This window comes from Falco biarmicus, chromosome 6 (assembly GCF_023638135.1).
Source record: "Falco biarmicus isolate bFalBia1 chromosome 6, bFalBia1.pri, whole genome shotgun sequence".
NCBI lineage: Eukaryota > Metazoa > Chordata > Aves > Falconiformes > Falconidae > Falco > Falco biarmicus.
Window position 1 is genome coordinate 43,691,162 of NC_079293.1, and position 27,253 is coordinate 43,718,414.

The 27,253-nt window shown below is 39.7% G+C and overlaps 1 protein-coding gene across 1 annotated transcript in view; it reads left to right on the forward strand.

The window, feature by feature from the left end:
• Positions 1-44: 44 nt before the first annotated feature.
• ADGB (androglobin) overlaps positions 45-27,253 on the forward strand; it is a 123,258-nt gene continuing 96,049 nt past the window's right edge. Inside the window, exons 1-2 of the mRNA XM_056344385.1 lie at positions 45-4,913; positions 24,540-24,690. Of these exons, the coding sequence (XP_056200360.1) occupies positions 4,210-4,913; positions 24,540-24,690 (855 nt within the window). The 5' untranslated portion in view covers positions 45-4,209. The remainder of the gene's footprint in view (positions 4,914-24,539; positions 24,691-27,253) is intronic.

The following is a 27,253-nucleotide window of genomic DNA, read 5'->3' on the forward strand; positions in this document are numbered from 1 at the left end:
GATAAAACATAGAAAAAAGGTGAAGCAGAACAGAAGTCTAACTTAAGAAACTTTAACCTCTTTATTGTCATGACCCTTCTGAAAGCTTAAGTTATGCTGATAATTATTGGTCCTGTTAGAAAGCTCATGGCTCCCTAAAGGTTAAAGATAGCATGGGCATCCTGCTAACTCTGTTTCTAAACTCCTCTGCCCTTTACTGGTATGTATTAAAGTAGTATGCAGCATCCATCCAGAATAATGGACTGTCAACATTTACCATTCAGATGGGTTTGGTTTGAACTTTGGTTCAAAAGTGTCCTGTAGACTATGCTACTAGGGACACATTATCTATTTCCATTGTTCTTATTATGGTTATGAGTGACTTCTAATTGACAGTGCTATCCCAGCACTAATGTAGCAAAATACCTGCCCCACTGGGATACATTCAGTATTAACTCTAATATGCCTCAAACATGATTTTATATTCAGTCAGTATCTATTCAGTACAGTACAACGCTGAAATAGTTGTATGCAAAGATTACGTCTAGTCTCTTTTCCCTGGACAGCATCTGGCTGGTTGAAGAAGCTATTGCTTCTATGGATATGTGTACAGGCTGTATTGGATTTGCATGGCAATGTTTTGGTAGCAGGGGGATACAGAGGGGGCTTCTGTGAGAAGCTGCTAGAAGCTTCCCCCATGCCAGCCGGCTCCAAGGCAGACCCATTGCTGGCCAAGGCTGAGCCTGTCAGCAATGGTGGTAGAGTAGTGCCTTTGGGATAATGTATTTAAGAAGGCAGGGTGTGTGTGGGGGGGTGTGTGTTAAAAAAAAAAAAAACCACAAACAAAAAACCCCAAAAAACAACCACAAACCACCAGAAACCAGCAACTGTCATGGGAGTGAAGAGGGAGAAATGTGAGAACAAGACTCTGCAGACACCAAAGTCAGTGAAGGAGGGGCAGGAGGTACTGCAGGCACTGGAGCAGATTTCCCCCCCAGCCCGCGGTGAAGCCCAGGCTGAGGCAGGCTGTCCCCTCAGCCCCAGGAGCCCACGGTGGAGCAGATCCCCCCCGCAGCCCGTGGGGACCCCACGCCGGAGCAGGGGGATGCCCGCAGGAGGCTGTGACCCCGTGGGCAGCCTGCACTGGAGCCGGCTCCTGGCAGGACCTGTGGCCCCGCGGAGGGGTGAGCCCAGGCCGGGGCAGGGCTGCTGGCCGGGCTGTGACCCCGCGGGTGCCTGTGGACCTGTGCCGTGAGGGACTGCATCCCATGGGAGGGGGACCCACACTGGAGCAGTCCAGGGAGACTTAGAGCTGCTTGTGGTTAGCTTCAGTCTTGTCTGTTCAAGAATGGTTTTGCTCAGGTTCAGTTCCCTGTCCTGTCACTTCAGCAGCCAACTGTTCCTCTCTTCCCAAGCTCTATTACATGCTGCAGGGTTTCCTTTTTCTCAGGCATTGCTGACCTCCACTCACAATCTCACCTTTTCTGATCACCCTTCACTTTTCCGATCCTTCGCTGCCTGCTGTTCCTGAAATGCGAGCCCACTGCTGTCCTCCTTCGTTCACCATTTCACACTGACCTGTACCTTCCTCATCTCACTCCCACCTACTCTTTCACTTAGTAAATAAGCAGAAGAGTAGTGAAAGCAAGAACACTCTTTTTAATGGTCTGCTAAAAGAATTAATTTCAGAACCTAGATTTTCCTATTCTTTGATAAAAGAAATGGAAAAAAAAAATCTCTAAAACCCAAACCAAAGAAAATGAAAATTCATTCTACCCCTCTTTCATCTTTTATCTAACTTTGTTGCAACCTCTTGCTTGAAGATACAGCATCTGTTCTTACAGAAGCTTCTGTGTCTAACTTTAACCCTTTTTTCATGGAAATCTTCCCAAAACCACAGAATGGGTAAGGTTGAAAGTGGTCTTAGGATATTGTGTAGTCCTACACCAATGGTCAAAGCTTAAGCAGGTTGTTCATGGCCATGTCCAGTCTGATGAAGACTCCACAGTCTCAATGGAAAACCTGTTCCAGTGTTAGATCACCCTCACTGTAATTAAAAAAAAAAATAATAATAATTTAAGAGGAATTTCCTGAATCTAAATTTTCATACTGTCTCTGATCCTGTCGCTGGGCGTCTCTGAGAAAAATCTGAGTGTCTTTAGTCTCCCCATCAGGTATTTCTACACGTTAAGCTTTGCCCCCTCTACTACACTCCCAGGCCTTCTCTTTCAGGCAAACACTTTCTCTTATTCTGGAATCCTTGTGTCTGCTGTAAAATCAAAGGAGAGTCAACTTTGAGCAGTCTGAGCTCCAAGACCCCTGAGAGGGGCCTTGGTAGTGTTCCTGTTCATAACAGTTGTTCTGCTCTTTCTCCAACTAGTATTTGTAGCTACAAAAGAGCGTGAAATATTTAGGACTAAAAGGCTGTTTTCCTGTGACTTGTGTGTGCTATAGCAGTTGACAATGTGATGGTTTAAGGGAAAAAATAAACAAGCCAGTGTTTTGAATTGTGTCTTAGAGGAATGGTGACCAGAATGCCACCCATCATCCATCGCTAACCAGTCCCTGTTATCTTAGTGTTTGTTTAGCTATGTCTCAATGGGTTCCTTCTTGTTTTGTTGTCTTGTATATTCAGTTCACATTTTCCTACTGTAAGGCTGCCTCTACCCTAACAAGTTTTCCCTTCAGGGAGTGTCTGTCAGATATACTTTATGGCTTGAGACACTATGCCAGTGAAACAGCTGATTTGACCTTACAGATTCTTTGCCAGTTAGAAAACTAGCTTTTTTTAAAATTCAGATTAACTTCCCTTACCAAACAAGCTGCCCTTGTCATTCCTGTTAGGTTATGGAATTCTAAATTAAATTCTTGGATAAATAAAAAGATGTAACTTGATGGACGCAAAATTTGAGATCCTTTTTTTTTTCTTCACAGAGCACCTAGGTACATGCTTGTAATGCCATCACTCCTGGCAAACAAAAGTTATTGTAGAAGTTTATAGTAAAAGGTGCATTCTGAACTTCATACCTAGCAGCTATCATTTAACAGAGCCAAAGAATGAAGGGCTCTGTAGCTTACATATTCTCTTCTGATTTCTGTCTTCTGTCCTTCACCACCCAAAAATGTTTTGAGAGACAGATGCACACAAGTTTCAGTTACTTTTCTGTTGTCTTTCACATAATTGTATTACAAGAATTGTATTTGCTGGGATGCTGTAAACCTCACTGGTCATCTGCAATGGGATCAGAAAGGAAATTTTCCTACTAGGAAAACATTCACAGGTGCCTCTCACACCTATGTTTCCTAGATACTTTTCCATAGTAGTTTCTCTGCCCAGTAAGTACAGGAAGGAAAGGGAACTCAGAGGACCAGACAATCATCACAGCTTATTTGAGGTGATTTTATCTGTATTCTGGTTCACAAACTCAGTCCTGTAAATTCCAGCCTCAGTCTGCAAGTTTGCGTCAGCACCCAGCCAGGTGTGGAGGTTAACAGCCCTGCACTGGTACTGAAGTGGTAGCCAGCTGTTTGAGCTCACCTCTGTCTCTGCTATTATTCACCTGCATGCCCTGATCAATATTTGATAGTTAATTGTCTGAAAAAGAGACCAGCTGCTCAGTTTGAAAAGAAATAAATAAACCTGAAAAGTTTACTGGGTTCCCAAGTGAGAAGTGTCCCAAGGCGTCTTACTGAAAACGGATGCTGTTGGACATAATGCTGAAGGAAGTGCAAAGAAGTGGAAGAATTTTCCACTTTAAAATTTAGAAGTAGATATATCTAGCCTTCTGTCATCTTGATATAAATCAAGATCTGACATTTGTCTAAAATAAGCCTCTAGATGTAGCAACATCTGCATATTTTTCCTTGTATCTTTTGACCTACTCCTGCCCTCTGCAATTTGACAAATACATTTGCATTGGTTTTTATATTTCAAAAAGACTTAGCTTGAGTAAGTGAAGAAGTATGTTCCGTTTTATCATGGATTTTTCATCATGCACTACCGATTGGGAAATAGCAAATAGGTTAAGAGTCGGAAACAGGAGGAGTTGGCGACAACGTGATCTCAGGAATGTACCTGAAAAAGTCTGTTTCGTTTAGGCAAAGTTTGAGCTCCCCGCTGGTGTCAGAAGTAGCCGATTAATGTTAGTTTTGCCTGACCTGCGTGGGACCCCATTGACTGCAGTAACCACAGCCTTTGTATCAGAAATTCATTAGTTGCATCATTTTGAAATGAAAAAAGAAAATAAAGACATCCTCGTTCCGGCTCTAAAATCTCTCGAGGCTCCAGGATTAATTCCTTTTTGCTTCCTTCTCATGCAGCTGATATCTACTGGTATAAAAAACGGGGTGGGGGTGGGGGTGGAAATTCGACCATTTCAAGTCGGTGCTTTTTACGCTTGTTCTTCACTTGTTCAACGTAGTCATGCGATTAGAACATTTATAACTAAAATGCATTTTTCAGATGTCTACTTTTTTTCAAATTATTGCCTTCGCACAGACCCCGGCAGCCGCAGGGTAAGCCCCGAGGGCAATGTCCTGTCGCTTTCCAAGCCAAGCCCCTCCCGCAGGGCACTGCATACCGGCCCTCGCTTCCCTGACCGCGGAGGCGGCGGCGCGGGGCCCGGCAGCGCCCGGGGTGGCGACGGGACGGGACGGGACGGGACGGGGCGTCACCCCGCAGCGGCCCCCGCCGCCCGCCCGCGCGCGCCCTCTCCCGCCCCTGCTTCGGCGGGTGGCTCCTGCCGCCGGCCCGTTCCCGGTGCCGGGAGTGGGCTGGCCCCGGGGCGGCGCTGGAGCCGCTGCCTCCGGCGGGCCGGGTCGCCCGGCAACGCGGTGGACGCGGCGAGACCCGCGGCCATGGCCTCCAAGGGGAGCAAGAAGAAGGAGCTCGACAGCCGCAACGGCTCCGGGCTGCTGGGCGCCTCCGCCAGAGAGTAAGAGCCCCGGGGCGAAGGGGAGAGGCGCGGGAGGGGGGCTGCCCCCGGCCGGCCGCGGGGTGCGAGGTGCGAGGTGCCCCCCGGGAGCCACACCGGGGTGCGCGGCCGCTCCGGGGCAGGCGGCTCGGCCGTCTGGGGGCTTCCCCCGGGGCCGCCCCCCTCCCTCAGGCGCGGGCGGCCGGTAGGGCCCGGGGCTGGCAGCCCGCCGCCGCCTCCCGGGCTGCGGGCCTCCCCCCGTGAGGGCGAGTGGCCGGTGCTGAGGGAGCGCGGGTGCCCGTCACAGCGGCTTCAGCGGCCGGGGCGGTTGGGTGGCTCACAGGCGTCCTCCCCGCCGGGCAGGTGCGTGCGCCCGTCCGGTGGCAGCGTCCCGCCGGAGCGGGCTGGGGCTCCTCCTGCCGCCCCTGTCCCCGCAGCCCCGGTGCCCGGCGGTGGCGGCCACGCTTCGCGACGTGGCACTGGCTGTGTGCGGGGGGCGGCGGGGCGGCGCAGCTGCACCCGGCTTACGCGCAGGAGTTACGCGTTCGCTGAGGGGGTCGGTGGGGTTTCAAAGAAGCTCAAAGCTGCGAACAGGGGCAGTAGCAGCGGGAGCACACGGTCCCCGCCTGCAGCCGGTCACGGAGCTGAGCCGGCTGAAGATTCCAGAGCAAAATGGTTAATGACTCTTAGAGCACATGGGCTGCGTTTATAGAAGGGAAACACAATTCCCAGTGCCTTGAATGTTTGCTTTGTGTTATAATGCATCTGAGGAAATTAAGTGTTCGTTTCTTAAATATTTCTTTACGTATGAAAAATGTCTTAAATATTTCTTAAATCCCATTCATTTCTTAAATATCTCTCTGTAAATAGCATCTCTTGCGATATTTTCAAATAAATCACTGCTTGCTAGGTATTTGGTGTAATTTTGGATATTTACATGAAAATCTATATTTCTTCCTGCAAAGAAAATAAATAGGAAATACTGACTTTCTGTTGCTGTTGCTATTTTGACCTGAGAATTCTGGTTCTGTGTTTTGAGCAGCTTTCTTATCCTAAAGTGTGTAAGCCTGAGTGCATGGCACTGGCAGGATTCACATGATAAAGGTATCCAATGTATATGCTCATGCCCTTTTCTTCTTTGTCGTGCCATAAATAAAGGTTCCAGTGGTACCACTTGTTTGTCTCTTGAAATCAATCTTCAGATGCCCTTTGTTCTTATTTCATGTTCCGTTACGCAGCCTTTGCTACAAAATAGTTTATTATTTCGTATTTTCATACTTGTTTCATATTTCACACCTTGATTCCTATTTTGGTAGCTTTTCAGTTGTTGCGGGCAGACAGTATCTTGATTTCCTCACTTCTCACTGCATCCCTTTGCTTAGGAACAACTTTTGTTTGTTGTCACCCCAGCCGTGCAGCCCCTCATATTTACTGCTTCAAGCTGTTTATCAGAATTTTTCTGAGGATCTATCTAAGCTGTTAGGGACGCTTACTTTTTAGCGCTGTTAAAGAAAAAGAAGTATTTTCTTTCTTTTTTCCCAGCATATGTGAAACTGAATGTGCTGTCATCCAAAGATTTTGTCTAATATTTCAGATATGGTTCCCTAAGAGGCATTCTTAGTGTGAGAATTTTTTAGCTGTTCCATTAAATTAAGATACATCTTTTTTTGAAGTCTTCTTTTATAGTAAAATCGTTAATTCTCTCCTGTATCATACGTAATAACTTGTAAAGGAATAATTCTTTCGGAGTTATTTGTATCAGAATAGCTAGAAGAGTATCTTCCTCTCTTTAGCACATTGTTACTTGAGACTTTATTAAATAAGACCACGATGCATAAAGTGTATTATAAGATTGTTTTCCCAGTGTCAACTGAGATGACAATATTTAATTAGAAACTGTTTGAATGGTATTAAGGTTTACTGAAAGACCTCTGAAATGCAATCTAGGAGATACACTTGTGTTTTATTTGAAATCTCATGTTGGACCTAAAGGACAGGAGACATGATTTATCTCTCACTTTGCAATTATAAACTAATTGCAATGGAACTAATATCTAGCATATGCCAGTGTTAATTCAGTGTAAGCTACCGTCATGGTTTAACCCCAGCTGGCAACTAAATACCACGCAGCCACTCGCTCACACACACCCCACCCCCCAGCAGGATAGGGAGGAGAATCAGAAAACGATAAAACTCATAGGTTCAGATAAGAACAACTTAATAATTGAAATAAAATATAATAATAAAAATACAATAGCAATTGTAATGAGAAGGCAAGAGAGAAGAATAAAATCCAAAAGGAAAAAAGAAAACAAGTGGTGCACAATACAGTTGCTCAGCATCCCTTCCCAGTTTATATACTGAGCATGACATCCCGTGGTATGGAATAGCCCTTTGGCTAGTTAAGGTCACTTGTCTTGGCTGTGTCCCCTCCCAATTTCCCGTGCCCCTCCAGCCTTCTCACTGGCAGGGCCTGAGAAACTGAAAAGCCCTTGACTTAGTATAAACATCACCCAGCAACAACCAAAAACATCAGTATGTTATCAACATTATTGTCATGCTAAATCCAAAACACAGCTACTGAAAAGAAAATTAACTCTATCCCAGCCAAAACCAGGACAGCTACGAATCAGAGTTCAGGGGTTTTTACTCCCTTCACTGCAGCTATTTTACATTAAGTGTAGTAGCTCAAAGATGTCCTAGTGGTGGTTTACTGTCTTACGTTACTAGAATATGGAAGAAACCGTTACAATAACCTGATAGTAATGTAGAACCTTCATAACAGAGAATATAGAGCTTGTTTTAATTGTTTTCGCTAAGCCTATACCTTTTGTTTGAACTGTAGCATGTCTTTTGGGTTTATCTGCTCTGCCGTTGTGATAGAGTACCCATGTCGTAAATAGGAGTAACTCTCAGCAGCAAGCATCTAGATGTTTCAGTGCATGTGCTTTATACATTCCCATGTGATATCTTATTGTCCTGAACTATATGCAGGCCTATGAAGAGATGACATGACCTTTTTTTTTAAAAAAAAAAAAAAAAAATCTTTGATGGAACAGCTTTTCGTATACAGAACTACCTCTGCATCAATCAATATTTATATTAATATATATGTTACCAGAAATACTGGTAATGTAAAAGGGGAAACCAGGAAATTTGTGACTTTTTATAGTTCTGAAATATTAGTAAGGCCTTTTGGATAGATGAATGGATGGATAATGTATTGCCAAGTTCAGCAACTGACCTGATAAACCTTCTTGTTTAAGCTGTCAGGAAAGATTTGAGTTCAGCATCCATTGAGCTATAGATAATGATCTTAAATCAAGGAAAGCTAGTGACAGCTTATTCTAAACTTTTGCATCAATAATTTTTTGTTTTGAAATGATACAGAAAAAAGTTTTTCATGAAACAGTAGAGAATGGTGCTATAAAATATTTGAAAATCTGTGCTCGACTTTCAATCATGTTGTTTTGCTCCCTAAGTTTTAAGTGCTTTCTGGGTTGATTAAAGGCTCTATTCTACTGCAGTGTTCAGTCTTAGTAAGATCTCATCCTGCTGAAAACCCCCATGCATCTTAGTACTCTCTAGTCAAAGATCTGGGTGAAAATCTGGTTTCACTGAAATCAGTGAAAATTGTTGACAGTGGGGAACTGAACACAGTGAGGCTCAGAGTTTACCCTTGAGAACACTTTTGATGCCTTGAATAGCCTTTCTTCTTGCTTGACCTTTTTTCCCAGATGGATTGGGATTTATACCCCAAACCCAGTATCAAAAAGATACTTTAGCATTCTTAGTCCCTCTGAAAGGACTGAACATATTTCTTTTCTTTAGTTATGCTATGTGCCAGTAGTCTCCAAACTGTTTTGATCATGCAGCTCTATCAGTAAAAAAATTTTGAGCAACCCCTCCAATATATGTTTGTTTGTTTATCTACAAGTTACATGCATGCAGTACTGAAGTTCTAATGTTATCTTCCTTGTGCGCACATCCCACTTTGGAGACCGCTGATAAAAGCCACAGAATTTCTATGGAGAGAACAAGCAGCTAGGCAGTTTCAAGTTTTGAACTACAGTCTGCTAAAGTGTACAGGGAGCTTTTTATTTGGATGAGGCTTATGGTCAAAGTGGTGATTTATGCAGAATGGGGGCTATGTCTCATTTTTCAATTTTCAACATTGCTTCTAGAGTGCTTTCCCCTTTGTCATAGGATTTGTGATGTCAGAATGCTGGGAATGCAATTGATAGCAGACAGATTGATGTGTTAAGAAATGGAAAGATGCTGTATAGTAAGGAATATCTGTTTTACAGTAAAGACATTCTGTGTTTGGAGGTCCATGAGAAGACCAAGAAAAGAATGTCATTCATTTCCTAGAAAGTACAATTCTAGCCCATTCTCATTCAGAGAATGTTCAGTTTTCTGATTTAAGGCCAGATCTGTAGTCAAGAAAAATCAGAAGAGTACCAAGCTGATTCTGCAGGAGTCCACTCTGGGACAAAATGATTAGTACTGGTGCTCTTAGTATTTGTAATTGTTGAGAAAAACTGCTGAACATGGTGATAAAACAATCGTACTGTGACCCTATGACTTAAACCTCATCTTGGTTGGTAATCCTTGTGTTGGACAGATGTGTTTCCTAGATAATGATTTTCTCCTAATCGTAGGCAAGTGTTAGTAGTGATTATAAATATTTTATCAAAGGCAGTGTACCAAGTCTTCTTTTAGTGGGCTGTGGTTAGAAGTAAGTCTTATACACACACTGTAAGATTGGAGCTGTGTTCATTGGAGATACGACAATTACTTACTAGGTATTTCCTTGACATCTGTTCATGTTCATTCTGTTACCCAGCTTGTTCAGTGTATTTGTGAGACAGAGACAACTTCTACTGTACAAATTTTGTGTAAATGAGGACTTAAATAATGTTGCTATTTCTGTGTCTGAAAGAGGGATGGATGTGTGCAGGCAGCCTGAGAAAATGTTACCTTGTAAGTTTAGTGTTCTGTGGTAATTGCAAGTTAGGTTTTCCCTGAGTATCTCTCTTTTATTTTTTAATACAACTTGCAGTTGCAGCGATAAAAATGTCAAAAATATTTTGTCTTTTTGTCTAGTATTATCTTTCTGATAGTAAATGATACTTGGTTTATATGTCTGTAATAATTGAAATACCAAATAGAAATATCAGTAGTATAGAAAAGGAAGAAGGCTAAACATTTTAGAAATAATTTATTTAAAAAAAATTCTGAGATCTGGCAGTGCTTACCATGAAGAATTACAGTGTTATAATTCCAACATTAATGCAAAAGCCCTCTGGGAGTAATGCGTACAAACATCTGGGCAATACATTTTGATCACCTTAAAATTACTTTGCTTGATTTCTAGTGAGATCAGGCATCTTTTTCCCCTGCAAATTCCTACAGCAGTCAGCACAGTACATCTGCACTGTGGAAAATCAACAAGGATTACTGGTGGATATATTGCAATGCTGGAGTGGGACCTCAGAAGCATATGGAGAAGGCAGGAAAATTCCTTTGGACTCACTAAGTCAGACATAATGCGTGGGTCTCCGCAGGATGCTCCATTGGGTCTCTCTTCATTACTGCTTTCTAATTAGGTAGCAATTCCCTGCAGGAGCTAGGCAGTTGCTAGAGATGACAGGTTGAATAGCTCAAAAGAACTGCTGTCCTTACAGCTTTTCTTAATTGCACCATTAGAGGCCACTGAGAATCTGATCTTTCCCAGGTTTCAATGACTATAGTGAATTGGAATTGATGTCTTTGTCAGCACTGAGAGAGATTCTGGCTAGTAAGAATGGATAATGAATTTAAATGCTTTTTAAGTGAATTTGATGAAGCTTTATGCCATCACGCCCAATCTTTTGAATTAAACTTGAGTCATCAGCATCTATCTGAATTAGGGTTTGGGTTATTAGATACAAAGGTGAGAAATTAATGGTCAGTGCCAAGGGAAGCAAATGATTTATGGTTAATTGTGGCACAGGCAGAGGTCACCATGATCATAGTAGTGCTAAAGTTCTTTTTAAGGAGAGCAGTAGCTAAGAGCAATATTTACTGCTAATGGATTCTTCAGGACCTGCAGACACAGGCTGAAGCCTGGCCTAGCTGGAAGAAATTATTTAAGGTTAGTTGTATGCCTGACTGATTGCAATGAGTAGCAGGTTGACGCACTGTTGTTGTACAGTGGGTTGCTGCACCAAAGCCTAGGATTCTGTAACGTTTCTTGTTAAGACTAAATGCTGGGACAGTAAGAACAGGGAAAAAAAAAATGGTGTCGCTGCTTGCTCATACTTGTATTCTCATATGTAAGGATTCAGCCATAGCTTGTGACTGAGGTTTTATCCACCACCAGCATGTGTTCCTCATGTAAATATTCTTAAGGTTTAGGCTATAGCAATGGTCTAGAAAACATAGACTGAACAGATTAATTTTTTTATGTTTTGGGTGGGGCTTGCTAAGTTAACTGAAGTTTGGGAAGGCAAGAGCTAAGGTCTTGTAGATGACAGCATGGTGGTTGAACTTGAAGCTGCTTTTAGTGTTGTACTGGAGCAGTTGTGTTTGTTAGTCTGAAGTTTTAATGAGCACTAAAAATTTACATGGGGTCATGGAACAAGTCCATGGAAAAGAAAGCCTTTGAAGATTATATAAATACATAGCAACTGCATCTAGCTCAGGAAGTGCTTAATCTAAAAATGACTGGAGACTATTAAAATATTAGAGAAATACACAACATATGCCTTTATGCTCTTCATAGGCTTTCAGTTGCGAGTATTGCTTGAGGCAAGCTGTTGGGCTATAGTTCACTCTTGCTCTGACTCAGTACTCCTGTTCTTATGTTGTGTGCAAGAAGGTGGCTCAGTGGTATATCTTTGTCTTGCAAAATATGTTGCTCTATTATTTTAAAAGTTACTTAGATTTGTGTCATAGAATGGTTTAGTTTGGAAGGAACCTTAAAGATCATCCAGTAAATACATCTCATACATCTAGTATGTAGATGCTTATGCATGTTTTTGACCTTGCATGAGCTTCAGAGATGAGTGTGGTGTGGCTTCTGAGGTTTGAAACAGAGTTAAGATGTTCTACAAAAGACATTGAGGATACTAGTCCCAATTTTTACAATTTTTGGTTTAGGCATATCCATTTTACGGTTATTCTACCCCATTTCTTGGAAACTGGGCTGTCTTTAAAAATACAGTTAGTTTTGAGGTTGTGGTTATGATAAACATAATGTTCAAGCTGAAAACCTCCTAATGTCATGGTTTAAGACCTGTAGGCAGCTCAGCCCCACACAGCTCTCACTTACTCCCCCTCCCCAGCAGATGGGGGAGGGAATCCAGGTAAAAAAAAATATCTCATGGGTTGGGATGAAGACAGCTTAATAGGTAAAGCAAAAACTGCATGCACAAGCAAAGCAAAACAAGGAATTCATTCACCACTTCCCATCGGCAGGCAGGGGTTCAGACATCACCGGGAAAGCTGGGCTCCATCATACCTAATGGTTCTATGGGAAGACAAATGCTGTAACTCCAAATGGCTACCTCTTCCTTCTTTCCCCAGCTTTTATTGCTGAGCATGACATCATATGGTAAGGAATGTCCTTTTGGTCAGTTGGGGTCAGCTGTCCTGGCTGTGTCCCCTCTGTCTTCCTTGTGCACCCTCAGCCTCCTCACTGGTTAGGCAGTGAGAAAAGCAGAAAAGGCCTTGGCTCTGTGTAAGCACTGCTCAGCAATAACTGAAACATCCCAGTGTGATCAACACTGTTTTCATCCTGAATCAAAACCAGCCTTGTACAAGCTAATGTAAAGAAATTTAACTCAATCGTAGCCAAAATCAGTACAGCTAGTTACTGGACTTCGCAAGGGAAAGAACATTTATATGAAGAATTTTAAACCTTCACTGAATTCATAACCTTCTTTACAATTGTAACTGATAATGTATTACAAGATTATATATCTGTACTGCAAAGCTACTTTTGGGTAACTTGGGAGGGTCTTATGTCTCAGATATCTCAGTTCAGATCCTTCCTAATCATACCAAATCATCACCAAAGCCAGTTAAGGCTCCACAAGAGTCTGGGAGCGAGCTGTGTTATAGCTGGAGTTACAGCAGTTGTTCATTTCCAGTTTGTAGCTACTGTCCTGATAATCCTGAGGAACAGGCGTTTTGAGATCATGGTCTTATTTAGCAGGCTGTTAATTGCAATCACTCCAAAGATAAACAAAATTCTTTTGTTATGAATGGCTGTCCAAAGTCTTTTGGAAGGGTTTATTGGCTGTTTGCATTACCAATATGACAAGGCATTTCCTGTTCTCTCAGGTAATTCAGAAGCAACATAAACCTGTAATGCCCCAAGATTCCAGGACATTCAGCTGCAGAATTGAAGGAAGAAGTATCTATGTAGCTTAAAATTTAACCATCTGAAATACTGAGCAAAGATGCCATTATGCATGTGCATGCTTTCCCCAGGCATACTAATGATCGTGGATAAATGTGTTATGATCTTAGGTTCAATTTGGGTGACATTCTTTGGTTCGTGATGGTTCTTCAGAAGTTATTTATTGCATCAATGTGCATCTGCAAACTCTTTTACTGTACTATTGACTAATAGCTAAGTTGTAATCTCAAGAAAAACTAGGCATTACTGAAGAGTTTGCATTGTCCTTCCTGAGCATAAAATATAGGCTTTACATTTAGTGTCTTTTATTGTCCATTTGTTTTGTACATATTTCCAAGGCCAGTGTTTTTGTTTGTCTCAAAAATAAAGTTAAGCACACCTAGAATTTTCAGTATTAGCATTTTCTGGCCAGGAGGATGAAGATCTTGCTTTCAGCACCTGAGCTTCATTCATTCAAAGGTTTCAGTGTGTAAACGCAGTACCACTTTAATCTACATAGTTAATTTGCTAGTACTTTCATATTTTTCCATTTGTTCTGCCTTTAACTTTTGTTTAGTTTCATGCTTTGTGGTGAGACAGTGGGTTCTTATCAAAGTAAATATGATAAACGTATTAAAATAGCATATAAGCCAACTAGTAAGTTGAATTTTTTATTAAGTAGTTTAGATTTTAATTAGGAAATTATGTATTGAAGTTCGTATTCCTAATTAATTCTAATTAAAACAATGAACCCCTGAGAGCTCAGCCTACCCTGATCTGTAGATTTCAAACTTCATGGACTCATGGGCATGAAAACATTAAGTAATGTACCAGTGGCAATATCACACTAAATGCTGTGCTCTCTATTGGTCTTAGTTTTAGGTTTTGTTTCCATGGAACTCAAATCAGTGTCAGAGGATCTTGCAGGCAAACACTCTCCATGAGCCATTGGCTGGAGAAGGTGCAATACAAGTCTAACTTCTATTACAACGAACAGCGTAATAGAGAAAAGCAGTTTTCAGCAGAACTATATAGCAGAAAAAGTGCTATCAAAAGAAGAAAATAGTAATTGTGCATTGAAACTGGAGAGCATTCTTAAAATACCATGTTAAAGACTCTGTTTTCCATGGATTATTCATTCACTTAAGCAGAATGGTCTTCAGCTTCTTGTGTGCGCTGTCTGTACCACTGCTGAAGAAATGGGATTTCCTGGTTTTCTTATCAACGCACGCTAAGTGTTTTGTAAATGGGTTGACCTAAATCCACAGAAGTACTAATGTGCTCTGCCATGCAGAGATTTTTAGTTCTTAGTTAATTACCCAGGTGCCATACAGAAGGCACAAAAGGATTTTACAGAAGCCAACAAGGAAGAAATGCTGAAGAAAGGAGCAAAGCACAAGCTTTGTTCTTAAAAGTTACTTGAGGATGAAACCCTAGTGTGGAAAGAGGTGCTGCAATCTTCCCATCACACATCTAAGGCCAACTCAGTCTTTTTAGCAGGCAATATTGGGAGAAATAAGCTCAAAAAAGTTCTGTAATTTCTAAGGAGCTGTACAATTATATGTGGAAACATGGCTTCAGACTCCCTCTTTGAATTAGGTACAGTAAAGAAGGATTTGGAAAGAGATCCTCAGCTTCCTGCCATGGAGGACAACCATAACAAGTGGATGCTCTGTAACCTATACTGTTAATGGTTTTTCACACAGAGCTCGGAGGAGCAGAACTAAGATCCCCAAAACGGCATGTTCCTTCTTTTTCTTGTCCCGAGTTTGACAGAGGTATGTGCTGCTTGAAATAGGCTGTTCCAGAAGCTATAGATCATTGTTCTCACCTGAGTTGCACATGATGTAAAAGAGTTCAGCTGGCTAATTATATGCTGAGGAGTCAGGTGTTTCCTTTTATCAATTTTAAATGTGCTGTATTTAATGTTAGATGCATTATTTTTTTTCTTTTGTGAGAACAGGTAAATACACTCTTACCTGTACTACTCAGAAGTTTGTACATTTACACTTTTGTTATTCTGAACTGTTGCCTGTCACTGAATTTCCAGTTATTTTCACATTGCTAGGGCAACTGAACCAAACACACTATTTGATACAAAGGACTTAAAATTGATTATACTGGATGGCATTGTACTCATTTCTTGTATTGGACATCCTGCTTCTAATGTGACCTGGTGTTTTACTTTCTTCCTTGACCTTACTTGAACAGAGATCTTAGTTATCTTTCATGATGACAGACAGCTCCTGATCTTGAAGAGTTTATCATTGACTGAGAACTATATACGCGTAGTCATTTGCTGCTGGTTGGAAGGACAGTGCATTGATCAAACAGAAATGTGGTCTTCATATTGGATGTAGATGTTACTTGCACTCAAATCTGTGACTTGTTGAAAGACTGCAAGATGCTGCTGGGACCTGCTGGTGCCTATGGCAGTCTGCACTCTATTCACTTGGCCTGTTTCCTCCACCTTTTGAAACCAGGTAACTATAACGTTTGGGCTGGCTGACAACAGTCCCACCTGGAGCACAACCCAGAGTCAACTGCCTTGAAAGAATCAGTCAGAGATCACTTCTGTTAGCTGAGATTGGCGCCTGAAAATCACCAGAAAAGGCACTTCTCTTTCCAGGCCCTTGCTATGATTCTAGCTAGGTACTGGTATGTCATATCTCCACCTGTAAAACTGGATATAAAGCCCTCCTCTGTAAACTGTTTTTGTTTGTATAAATTAAAAGTGCTCATTTAAGAGCTTGATATTATAAGGTTTTTGGGAGGCATCTTGTGGAATTAACCTTCAGTGTTCCACTCTCGGGAATGTAAATTTAAAACAAAAAAAATATTTTTTTTTTCCCCAAGGGTGCCTTCTGAAAGTCTAAATGACCTCCAGTGTGGCAGAACATGGAAGGCTGGCAATTGAATGACCTCCAGGCCATCTGGTACCTTCTATTACTACTTTTCAAATATGTAAATTAGGGTTTTTTTCTCCATTCCATATTAAAAACTCTTTGACAGCAGACCTTTGGCTCCATAGAATCAGGAGCAGAGATTTTTTGCTATAGCTGGCTCTTCCTGGCATTCCTCTCATGGGCCACAGAGCCTTGTGCTGCTGTTGAAAGCAGTAGTGTCTATGATATTATTTCTGAAATCTGTAACTTCACCTGATGTTGCTTCTGTCTTTGAGCTCTTTACTATTGACAGTTTGTGCAATAAAAGCTATTCTTTTTCCTAGAATGCAAAAATAGAAGGTCAAATGAGTCCAAAATTCTAACACTGTGCATGAGCTTGCTATGAGCTTGAAGGTTGGATTTCACATTAACTCTTACAAAAATACATGAAAAGATGTATTCTTGTTTTAGCTTTGCTAAGATTTAGTCACACAAGGTAAAACAAATCTATCGTGATCGATATGAAATATTCCATTGCCTTATCACTCTATTTGTATTCAGTTTTTGAATGCATCTTCTATTTTTTCTCTAACACATGACACCAGTCTAGTACTCTATTCTGCTTTTTATATTCAATTTCTGACTTTTTTGTCAGTTCAGATTTTTATATAGGAAGAAGTTATAGCTGGTATAAATGGATCAAAGTAGCAAAAGTCTGAATTATACTCATGAGAACTGACCCAGACTTTTAAAAAAAAGATACTCAAATATAGCTGGAATTTTAAAATTATAAAAGACCAAAACTCAGACATTGTTTATAAGGAAACAAATGGAATCAGGCTGAAAATTAAGAGAACAAACTAAAAAAAAAAAATAATAAATTTGAAACCCACAATGTTTCTAGGCCACTACTTTCCATCAACTTTTCTTTGAAATAATGTCCAGGAAACACCACTGTGTATAATTTGAGCAAGGGATTTTTGCATGTAGCTTTTTTCTCCCCCTTCTATAACCTGAAAAGCAAACCAGGAAGGGACATCTCACCACCCATTAATACACAGGCAAATAAAAATAAAGTATGTGGGCTTCTAGCTAGCAAGGCTAAACGTGAGTCTAGGTGACCATTCTCCCTTAGCAAATGTTTCTGCATTTGAAATAGGCTCATTCTTGGCAAGTTACGGAAGTCTATTAGTAGTTTACCTGACACCTACAAGGATATCACCTATGTTTAGAAATGAGACTATTACACTTGAAAGTAGTGATCCAGTTTACAGACTCCTTCAAAAAGAAGATACCTATAAAGAATAATCAGTTGGTATTAATCCTTTCTATCATCACTTCAGTTTTCCATAGTTTGATCTTGCTTCACGTGGAAAGCACTCTGTTTTTTGAGGAAGAAATCCTAGTCCAGTACACAAAAGCTAAATGACGACAAAACCTGTTGTCATAGGCTTTGCAAGCAACTATCACTGCAACTTCGATCCTTTACAATTATTTGCTCTGCTCATCATACCTGAACTGCATCCATGGCTTGAGTCTCTCCACAGGCATGACAGCTCTGAGCATTTAGACTAATGTACTTTTCTTTTGCAGAGTCCTTTAAGTTTTGGCCCCAGTGTCCAAGGTAAGAATAGTGGTAAATTACTGTAAACAACACATACATATATAGATTTTATTCTTTAATTGCTGCTGACTATACTAATAAGAGAAGACTGTATTGACATAGCTGCTTATGAGATCATTTGATCATGACTCATTGTGTTCATTCCTCTTCTGAAGAGTGGCACTAGGTATGAAGAAAAAGAGCAAATAATTTTGCCACAAAATTACTGATACTTGGTCAAACATTCTGATATCCTTTCCAGATTCTTATGAGCTTGAGTGTTGCTATGGCTTTTGTTATGGGTTTCTAAGATACTCAGATGCTACTTATAAAAAAATGTTTCAGTGATTAGAGCTTAAAAAAACTTTCTGCCATAAATAAGGTGTTTAAAAGCGCCTTTTGTCTTTGAGTTTTGAAGAGATTAGGGAAAAAATTAAGTAGCTTCCCCACAGGGCACGACTGAAGTTGAGCCATCTGTTTGTTTCTCTGCCTTCTTTTTTCCTAATATGAAAAGGCCTTTCCTTGGGCCAGAATTCTTTCTTCTGACTGCTCAAACAATCTAAGGGAAGGGACACATTTTTCTTTACTGCTTTCTGCTAAATGGAAAGAGACCAAAATTCTCATTTCCCTGTGATCCAACGTTGGTATCTATTGAGCAATATGAGGTGTGAGATTCCTATCTCTTCCTTCACATTGCTTTTGCTTCTGTACGTATAGAGTTCAGAGCATCCAGAGGAGTCAAAGGAGGAAAGAAGGATAAAAGTTTCATCTCTGAGCCTCATTCATTGACGTGAATACTAGTTATCTAAATATCATGTCCTGTTACTGAATCATTTCCATTAATTATTGGCCGTCCCAAGAACTGTAGTCAGTGTGACATCAGATATATGTTAATACTGTATTTCTGGGGTTTGGATGAAAATCAGCTTTACAGTGTAATGGTTGCAGACATTTCATGGAACGAATAGGTTGTATTTGGTAAAAAATAAAAGGTTGACAATGCTTTTCTGGCAATAAGGTGAAAATGATGAGCATCAAATGGATTTTGTCTGTTGTTGGGGTATTGTTATGATTAAACCTACAATTTATTTTTTCATCTTTAAAACATACTAGGGGTAATGTTTGTGACCATTTAAACAATGTACAGGGAGCACTAAGATGGGATGAAGTGATGACCTGTTGGCAGTTATTTAGCAGCAAATGCCCTGCTGTGGAGGTAAACAAATTCTTAACTGAGTGAATCAAATGAAGACCAAACTCACAATCATTGCATCTACAGAAAAGCTAGTCTAGAAATACCTAATCATACCCTATCACTTAAATGTATCATACTGCAAATAAAATGACTGTTTTGTTTAAACAGTTTCTGTTACAGATATCAATGCTGTCTTTTGATTCTCCAAAATGTGCTTTAAGCAAATGCATATTTTACTCCCTAGTTAAAGTTAGCTAAGAACAGATGCATGGACATGAACTGTAGCTCAGCTGCTGAGTAGCAATTCACTAAATCAATAAAAACTTAGCTTTCAGTTTTGCGTCTCAGTCCTCAGGCAAAGATCCCAATACTGTATCCCAAGTCCATCAAAACATCTATTTTGATTTCTTAGGATGATAATATAAAGTAGATCTTAAACTTTGAAATGTAAATAGGTATATTAGAAATAACCAAATGAAACCTTATGAAAGTAGAAAAAAGATTTAGGTGCAAAAAATATCTCTGCAACCTATGTCATAAAGAATAACAAGGATCACAAAAAGAATAAAAAAAAGATTGAATATATCCATATGCAAATAACTACCCAGAAACCCTGAAGAAGTTGTTGATGTGGTGCAATCCCTGGGGATTTTTTTTCCTAACTTCCAAAGTACAGTCATGAAGACAGGAAAAGCTGAAGCACTTTTATCTTGTCAAGGCTCCAATCAGATTTCTGCATAAAGCTCCAGAGTCATTCTCTTGGGAAAACTCCTTCAGTTTTGCCGGGTACCCTCTGTGAGGAATGGTCAAAGATAGTTTACTGGTAGATTTAACTGCTTCAGGATGAAAATATTTGCTCCCTAGACTCCATCGACCATGTTGACAATATCGTGCTTACAGAGTGGATGAGCAACTAAAGTGTCTATGTCTACAGACCAAAAGACTATGTTTAACTTAAGAAAGCACACTTCAGTGCCTTGAGGGCCTGTTTCCCATCTCCCTATAAAATCTGAAGTCTCTGAAAAACTTAGGGTGCAATCTGTCTGCAATTTTTTTTTCCTGTTGTGTTTGTCTATGCTGCCATTCCCTATTTCCCTGTTGGCTCTGTATCAATTATACCAGTATTTTTGGAGAAGCTGCTTAGAGAATCAGAGGTGAATTAGTGCCAACTTCATGTTTCCCTCATTTGGCAATTTATTCTTCCTTTTTTTTCCTTTAGGGTTTAGCACAGGATTAAAAAGAAGTCTGCCAGTAGGTTGGTGTTCAAAGTACAGTTGCACGATGAAGCCATCCAGTTTAAGCATAAAATACCAGTAATGGTTTGCATTGTCCTTGTGACTGTTAGTTTCAAAGGATTCTCAATGAATTATATTATTCAATTCCTCTAATAAAGGAACTTCTTAATAGCCTTATTCAAATATAGTATTTTAATATATTCAGCTTTTTTCACTTATTCATTTATATTTGGAGTCCCATTAAATTGCAGTTCTTGATGAATTTTTCCAAAATATTATTGAATCATCTTTTTTGAGAAGCAGGAGCACTGGGCTTCCCTCACTTAGTTTGGACATTTCAGTCATACTGTTTCCATGTCTTCCACCTTGTTAGTGTTGAGGGTATTCTATTATGTCAAAGTATATTGGAAAGTTATTTTCTGTTGTAGTGTGATAGTAAGCTAGGCAAGTCTTTCCATATCTCATCATTGGTTTTTATCCTCTTTTTTTATTCCGTTATTTTCCCAAAGCAGTCAGAAATCTTACAGCAATCATTGCAATTATTATTTAACTTTCTTTGGGAACAGCTTCAGAACATCTTTATAATTATTTTTATTACTATTACTATTATTATTATTATCATCATTATTATTGTTATTACTGTGTGAAACTTCCATGCTTCTCTATAAATATTTAAAAAGCAAATGCAGACTTAGAGGGATGAAAAAGATACAAAAAATTATACGCAGTCCTTGAATATTTAAAATTGCTACATAAATCATTCATATTTCATCTGAAACAAGAGAAAAGTAGAAAAAGTAAAAATTTTAACTGCTCATTTTTTGCTCATAGGTACATGTAAGAAGCTACCAGGAGTTGTATTTAAATCAATGTTGAAAGGGGCAAATTTTCAAAATATCACAACTGTCGAAGCTGTTGGTATGTGGATAACTGGCTAGCTGAAAAAGTTCACATAGACATAGTCCAGCTGGCTGGACAAAAATACACATCGCTCTCAGCTTATCTGAAGTAAAGCAAAATACACTGTCTTTGGCTGTCCTCGTTACACAATAACAGGAAGATTTTGGTGGGAAAAGAATGTTGCAGGTGGGAACAGAAAACTACAGAAGAGAAACTAGGGGTGGGCTTGGTATTTAGGCAACTAACCAATAATGAGCTTAACTTTTGTAATATGTATGAGCTAATTATAACAAGGCATAAAAGGTGACTGTAAGGGACAATAAACGAAGTCTGCTGATCACTCATATTGAGCGACTGTGTCTTCCCTCCGTCGCAACATTGGTACAACTAGCATTCTGGTTTTTGTTCTTCATGCATGCAGTTGATTCAGATAGAGTAGAATCTTTGAAATAACCAGAACTAATATAGACATTCCTAGTAATTCAAAGAAACTGATAAACACTTTAGGATTTTCTACTGCTTGTTAAGTATTATTGAATGTAGAATGAAGTATCACTGATTTAAGAAAATGCTGGGAAAAAAATGATATGATTAATGAAAGATCAAACATAATGGAGAGGGGCTGGAGGCCATTTACAGATGACTGAGGTGACAAAGATGGAAAAGCAAAGTACCACTCCAGAGAATACATCTTCCTTCCAGCTAGAGTGGTAGAAGCTGTGGTTTTTATTTGGACAGCAGAAGGCACAGATGGTATTGAATTTTCACAGCTGTCTTCCAACAAGAGTTACTGGTAGTGTGGATGAATATACTTATTGTCTAAACAGTGAGAAATCTTTATTTTTACCCAAGTCTTTGTCCTTATTATTGTTAACAACAAAGTGTTACGGAATCACAGAACAATGTTGTTTGAAAGATGCCTCTGGAAACCATCTAGTCCCACGCTCTGCTCAAAGCAGGGCCAGCTTATATCAGGTTGCTTAGGTCCTTGTCCATTACAGTTTAAAGTATCTCCAAACACTGTAGTTCCACACATCCTCCTTACCATTTTTTGAGATGAATGTGGTGTTTGCCTTTTCACAGTCATCTTAAACTGCCTGATTAGCCATGGTCTTTTAAGTATGATTGACAGGAGCCTTGAAGTGACTCCAGTCAGCTCCCTCTGTACCTTTGCTCACATCTCAACTAGACTCATGGAGCTGTGTGTGTCTAGCTGGCTTAAGTGCCTCCTAGCTGCCTTCCTGTAGTGCAGACGATGCTTCATTTCCACAGACTCTTGTTAGTAGCCTCATGGACTGGGAGGCTTGAGAGCCAAATTTGCCAACAAATTCTAAGACACAAAAAGGCATTGAGTACCTTGGCCTTTCCTATGTCCTTTGTGGCTAGGTTCCCTGCCCCGTTAAGCAGCAGACATGCATTTTCCTTACCTAGTTCTCTTTTTCCTGCCAGTGTACTTATAGAACCTTTTTTCCTTGCCCCTAATATCCTTTATTATTTCGACTCCAGCTGAGCTTTTGCTTGTGTAATTTCATTGCTCTACACTTGAGCAATGTCTCTGTTCCCCCAAGTGACTTGCCCCTCTGCTCCCACCTTTTGGGAGACAGGGCTTAGCAGTATTTTCAAGTGTCACTTGCTACACACCATTTTCCCCTAGCCAGACTACTCATTTATGTAGTCTGTGTTTGTCTTTAGAATGCAGTCATAGTTAGTGTTGCACCTGTATAGGAGCAATGAATGGATATTGTGTACAGCAACTGAAAAAGAACATGTGTGAATTATGACACTGACCATTTTATCTGAAGTGTCAAATGCTTTTTGCAATCTGAGTGATGCTGTAAATCATAATCAGGGCTCACTTTTTTTCCGTGCAGTCACCAAAATCTCAAGAGAAAGCTATAATTCTAGTATCTAAAATGTGAGTATGGCTTTATATGATATCACTGATATATATTGGTATAAATATCAACATGATATCATATGCAATATATGGCCAGAAGTTAAAAAAACCCTGTTCTTAAATATAAAAAAAACCTGGAAGCTTTCCCTTTTAAATCTCCTGAAGACATCAGTTTCTAAAGAAATTAAGCTTTAATTTTTAAAATAATTATGTACTGGCATCAGTTTGTAAAAATAGGTCTCCAGCTATAGCCCAAGATACTGGTATCTTCCTGATGTCCTGGACATATTTGTAATAATCCTGCTATTTCTCATTTAAAAAGAAAAAGAAAAAACCAACAAAAAAACCACACAACAAACCATGGTGTTGTATAAGGAAAGGAAAGAGAAAATTTCAGTATCTTTAGCTTTTTATAGCTGATGTACATAATGTAATAGAAGTATCTTGTAAGTACATGTAAGTGTATTGTTAAGGCTGCAGTAGTAAAAAAGTCTGTCTCTACTGTTCTTCTGCTGTAGGACACTGCTGAGTGTGAATCAGAGGGAATTCTGACCCTAGGCCTTTTTATGGACTAGTTGAAGTCTGTGTCTTTGCTTGGCAATAAGATTTATTTAAACCCTTTTGCTCAGTTTCTGTTGCCATGTTGCTTCTCAGGTCCCTTCAGCTTCTTCCCTTTGTTCTTTTGAGTGGACATCATCTACAGTTTATTGCTAGTGGGTTTGGGAGAATATCATTAAGATGTGACCTGCACATACTTCATCTGCTTCCACGTCTGGTAGTTAAGGAGGAAGGAGCTGCTGTATTCTCATTGTAGCTAATTCAGTTTTCCAGCCCTTTCTATGCACTGGGAAAATGATGTACACAGATACTGCTAGTGATAGTTGGTAACTATGAACATGTTGTGGTTTAGTCCTGTGAAAATCCCTGCAGCCTCAGCAACTTCTTACCAGAGCTGTGAATCCCAAGAGGGTTGGGAGAGTGCTGGTAGCACAAGAGGTCCTGAGAATGAAACTACCTGGAGACAGAACTGGCTGGTCTAACAGCTCACAGATGCCTAGAAGTGGGAATCATTTGCCCAAATATATCTTTTATCCATGGCAAGCTCCTTTTAGTTGGCTAAAGAAAATAAGTCAGGGAAAAGGGAAGGGGGGGGGTGAGGGGGAGAAAAAAAAAAGATGAAAGCCTTCAGATGGGTGAGTTACTGGCACAGGAGAGGAAGGAGAATCATGTGGCTTAAAGCAGGGGAAAATGAAGAGGGAGGAAATTGTCCTTAGATTCTGCTTTTGTTCTTCAGCTGTCCCATTTATTTCAGCAGGACTCCTAATATAAATGCATTTAAATATTTTATTGGTTTATACCTAATAACACCATCCAGCACTTCTATAGGCATGCTTATTTTAGTGACAAAATGTTATTGTAGTTACTAACACTAAAATTTTTATTATAGTACATTAAAAAAGGAATATGTTATGAGATAAAAAAATCTTCCTACTACCTACCCTTGCCTAATGTACTACTCATTTTTATTCATGCCTCTGTTTCCCAGGGCAGCTATGTCTTCCCATGTAGGTGCTTCCAACAAAAAGTGGAGATTTCCTATTTGGCCAGAATGGAATGAAGCAGATATCAATGCAGAAAAATGGGATACTGGAAAGGTTGGAAAAGAGAAAGAAAAAACTGGAAAAAGTCCAATTTCAGTAAGTTGTGTGACACACATATATTATTTCCACTTTGTTTTTCGTACCTGTATTTAATAGAGTATTTGTCATAACTTCAGAATAATTTTTTATTGATAAATACATTAAATATATTTTAAACTTACTGAAATAGTTCCCTACTAAACTACAACAACAAACTATAAGTATTGTACCTTGTTTATTTGTTGCTTTTTAAATTAACTGGTAACATATTTGTATGCATTAATGTGTGCACATTAATGGTTAAAAAAAATGCAACCCCAATATCTGTTTCATAACATAATTAAAACTGGGTATGTGGAAACAGCTGAACTGTTGCGGTATGTTAGAGCAATCCATTCTCTGGGCACCGCACTTCCTGTGGACTCAAAAGGGTAAATGCACCCACTTTTATTATGGGAAAAACAGATGCTGAAGTCTTTTGCACACCTTGGTTTCTAGACATGTGAAGCACTGTCTACAGTTCTAGCGTGCAAAGACAGATTTGATGGCATGGGATATCCTTAGTTTGCAGAATGTAATTACATACCAGATGCAGAAAAATTCCTTGGTCTTTCCAACTCCAGGATGACTTCTGAGTCTTATGTGAATTTTTGCTCCTCCAAACTGGTTATCGTTACAGAATGTGTGTGTGTTTTATGCAGGATTATAGTAGATTTCTTAAACTTAGCATTTTCAAGTGATATTTAAAATCCATTTAATACCATGCTTAATCATCTATTTTATGTGCAAATTATGCATTGTTCATATATTTGTTCTGTATATGTGTGCTAAGTATATGTTAGCATATGTGTTCGTAGATTTTTTACATTTTTTTTATTGCAAGCTTAAATATCTTGTACTCCTCTGGGGCCAAAGTACTCTTTTTGAGAGAAGGTATAGGTTCTATACTGAATGCTGCCATTAACTTGACAGGTAAATAATTTTCCTTTGTGTCTTTCTTTTGTTCCATTACCACATTTGGTGTCCTTGGGCTGTACTCTAAACATTTATCTAGCACTGATCTGTTAGGTCTGCCAGACAGTATTATAATACATAAAATTTTAAAATACTTGTAACTGAAAATCTTTCTTCTTTTTTAGCTTGAGGCAGTCTGAGGTGTTTACTAGACTATTCAGTTCTTCAGCCACAGATTATATGAAACTTTGCTCTTTCAACATGTTTAAAGGAGTTGTTAAATATGTTGGTCACAGCAGATGAATTTACAGATCTAAAGAATTTTCTAATGTAGCCTCCTTTGATCCAAGCAGCTAGCCAGAAGTGAACACCGTATAGGGTATTTCAGTTAGAAACAGAATTAGTGATGGCATCCATTATGTTTGAGTACACTTAGAACTCAACTTGTATACAATCCTATTTTCTTGTGTGGGAAAAGGAATAAATCAGAAGTGATCTCTTTCCTTGTAGGAGTAAAGCTCTTTTACCAAGCACCTCTACACAACAGCCTGTCTTAGAGCAGCGCAGTGTGCTGCTGAGATTGGGCATTTGACCTTGTGTATTTCCTCTTGTGACTTTTTCTTGCTTGTCTTTCCTGTAGAACTTATGGTTAAGGCTTAGAGCATGAACTCCTGAGACCTGGCAGTTGTCTCGTATAGCCACCCAAAATTAAAGTTCAGTTAAACCTGATTTTGTCAGCCAACTTTAGCTGAACCTACAAAATCCTTCTTCAAAGTATTTTTTGCACTTGTAAGCTAAAAAAAAAAAAAGTGTATCTCCCAGGTTTGTTTTTTTTAAGTGTTTCTTTGTGTAGTGTTCCATCATTCTCACCTGCCTCCTTTTTCTGGTTTATCTAGCATTTCAATGCTAAACTTCACTGTTACACTACATAGTGAGGGTTGGATGTCTCTGAAAGTAGAATATAAACACTGTTAATACAGTTCTGTATGGTCCAGGCTCACAAGATTTCCTTTAAGATTTCAGGAAAAATAAGTATTCCTAAAAGGTTCTTTTTTTCTCCGCAACTTCTCTTTTTTCTTTCAGGAACTTGAAATTTTTGCAGATTGATACTGTAGTGGAATGAAGCTGGGTTAATTAGCATTGATAATATAAAACTGTGGGCTGGCTTCAGGGGCGGTGGGCTGGCCGATGTGGATAAGGTGCAGCTGTGGCTGGTTAGGTTAAGTGGTTGAGAGGCAATGAAGAGGGAGCAGCTGAGGAAGGAGGAGAGAGTGTGCCCTGGATGAGGTGAGGAAAAGGCAGCAGAGGGACAGGCATGAGGAGTATGCTGGTATGAGATGGTAAAAGACCTTGTTGCAGCTTGATAGTTTGGAGAGTGCTGCAACAGATATGTGGAAGGAACGTACACAATGAAATAAATAAGAAAAAAATTGCAGGGAATAGACTGTTTTGGAGTCTGGTTTCTGTTTGGTTTTTATGCTTATTTTGTCTTCCTTTAATTAGTAAATACTCAAGTCTCATAGTTTTTCCTTCCCAGAAACACTTTCCCTTGTCTGGTCTGTGGAAGATAAACAGAGTACAACGTGGGCAGTGAAACACACAGAGATTATAATACGTCTAAAAGCTATGTAAGGTTCCAGGCACAAATAAAAGGCATTAACTGTGT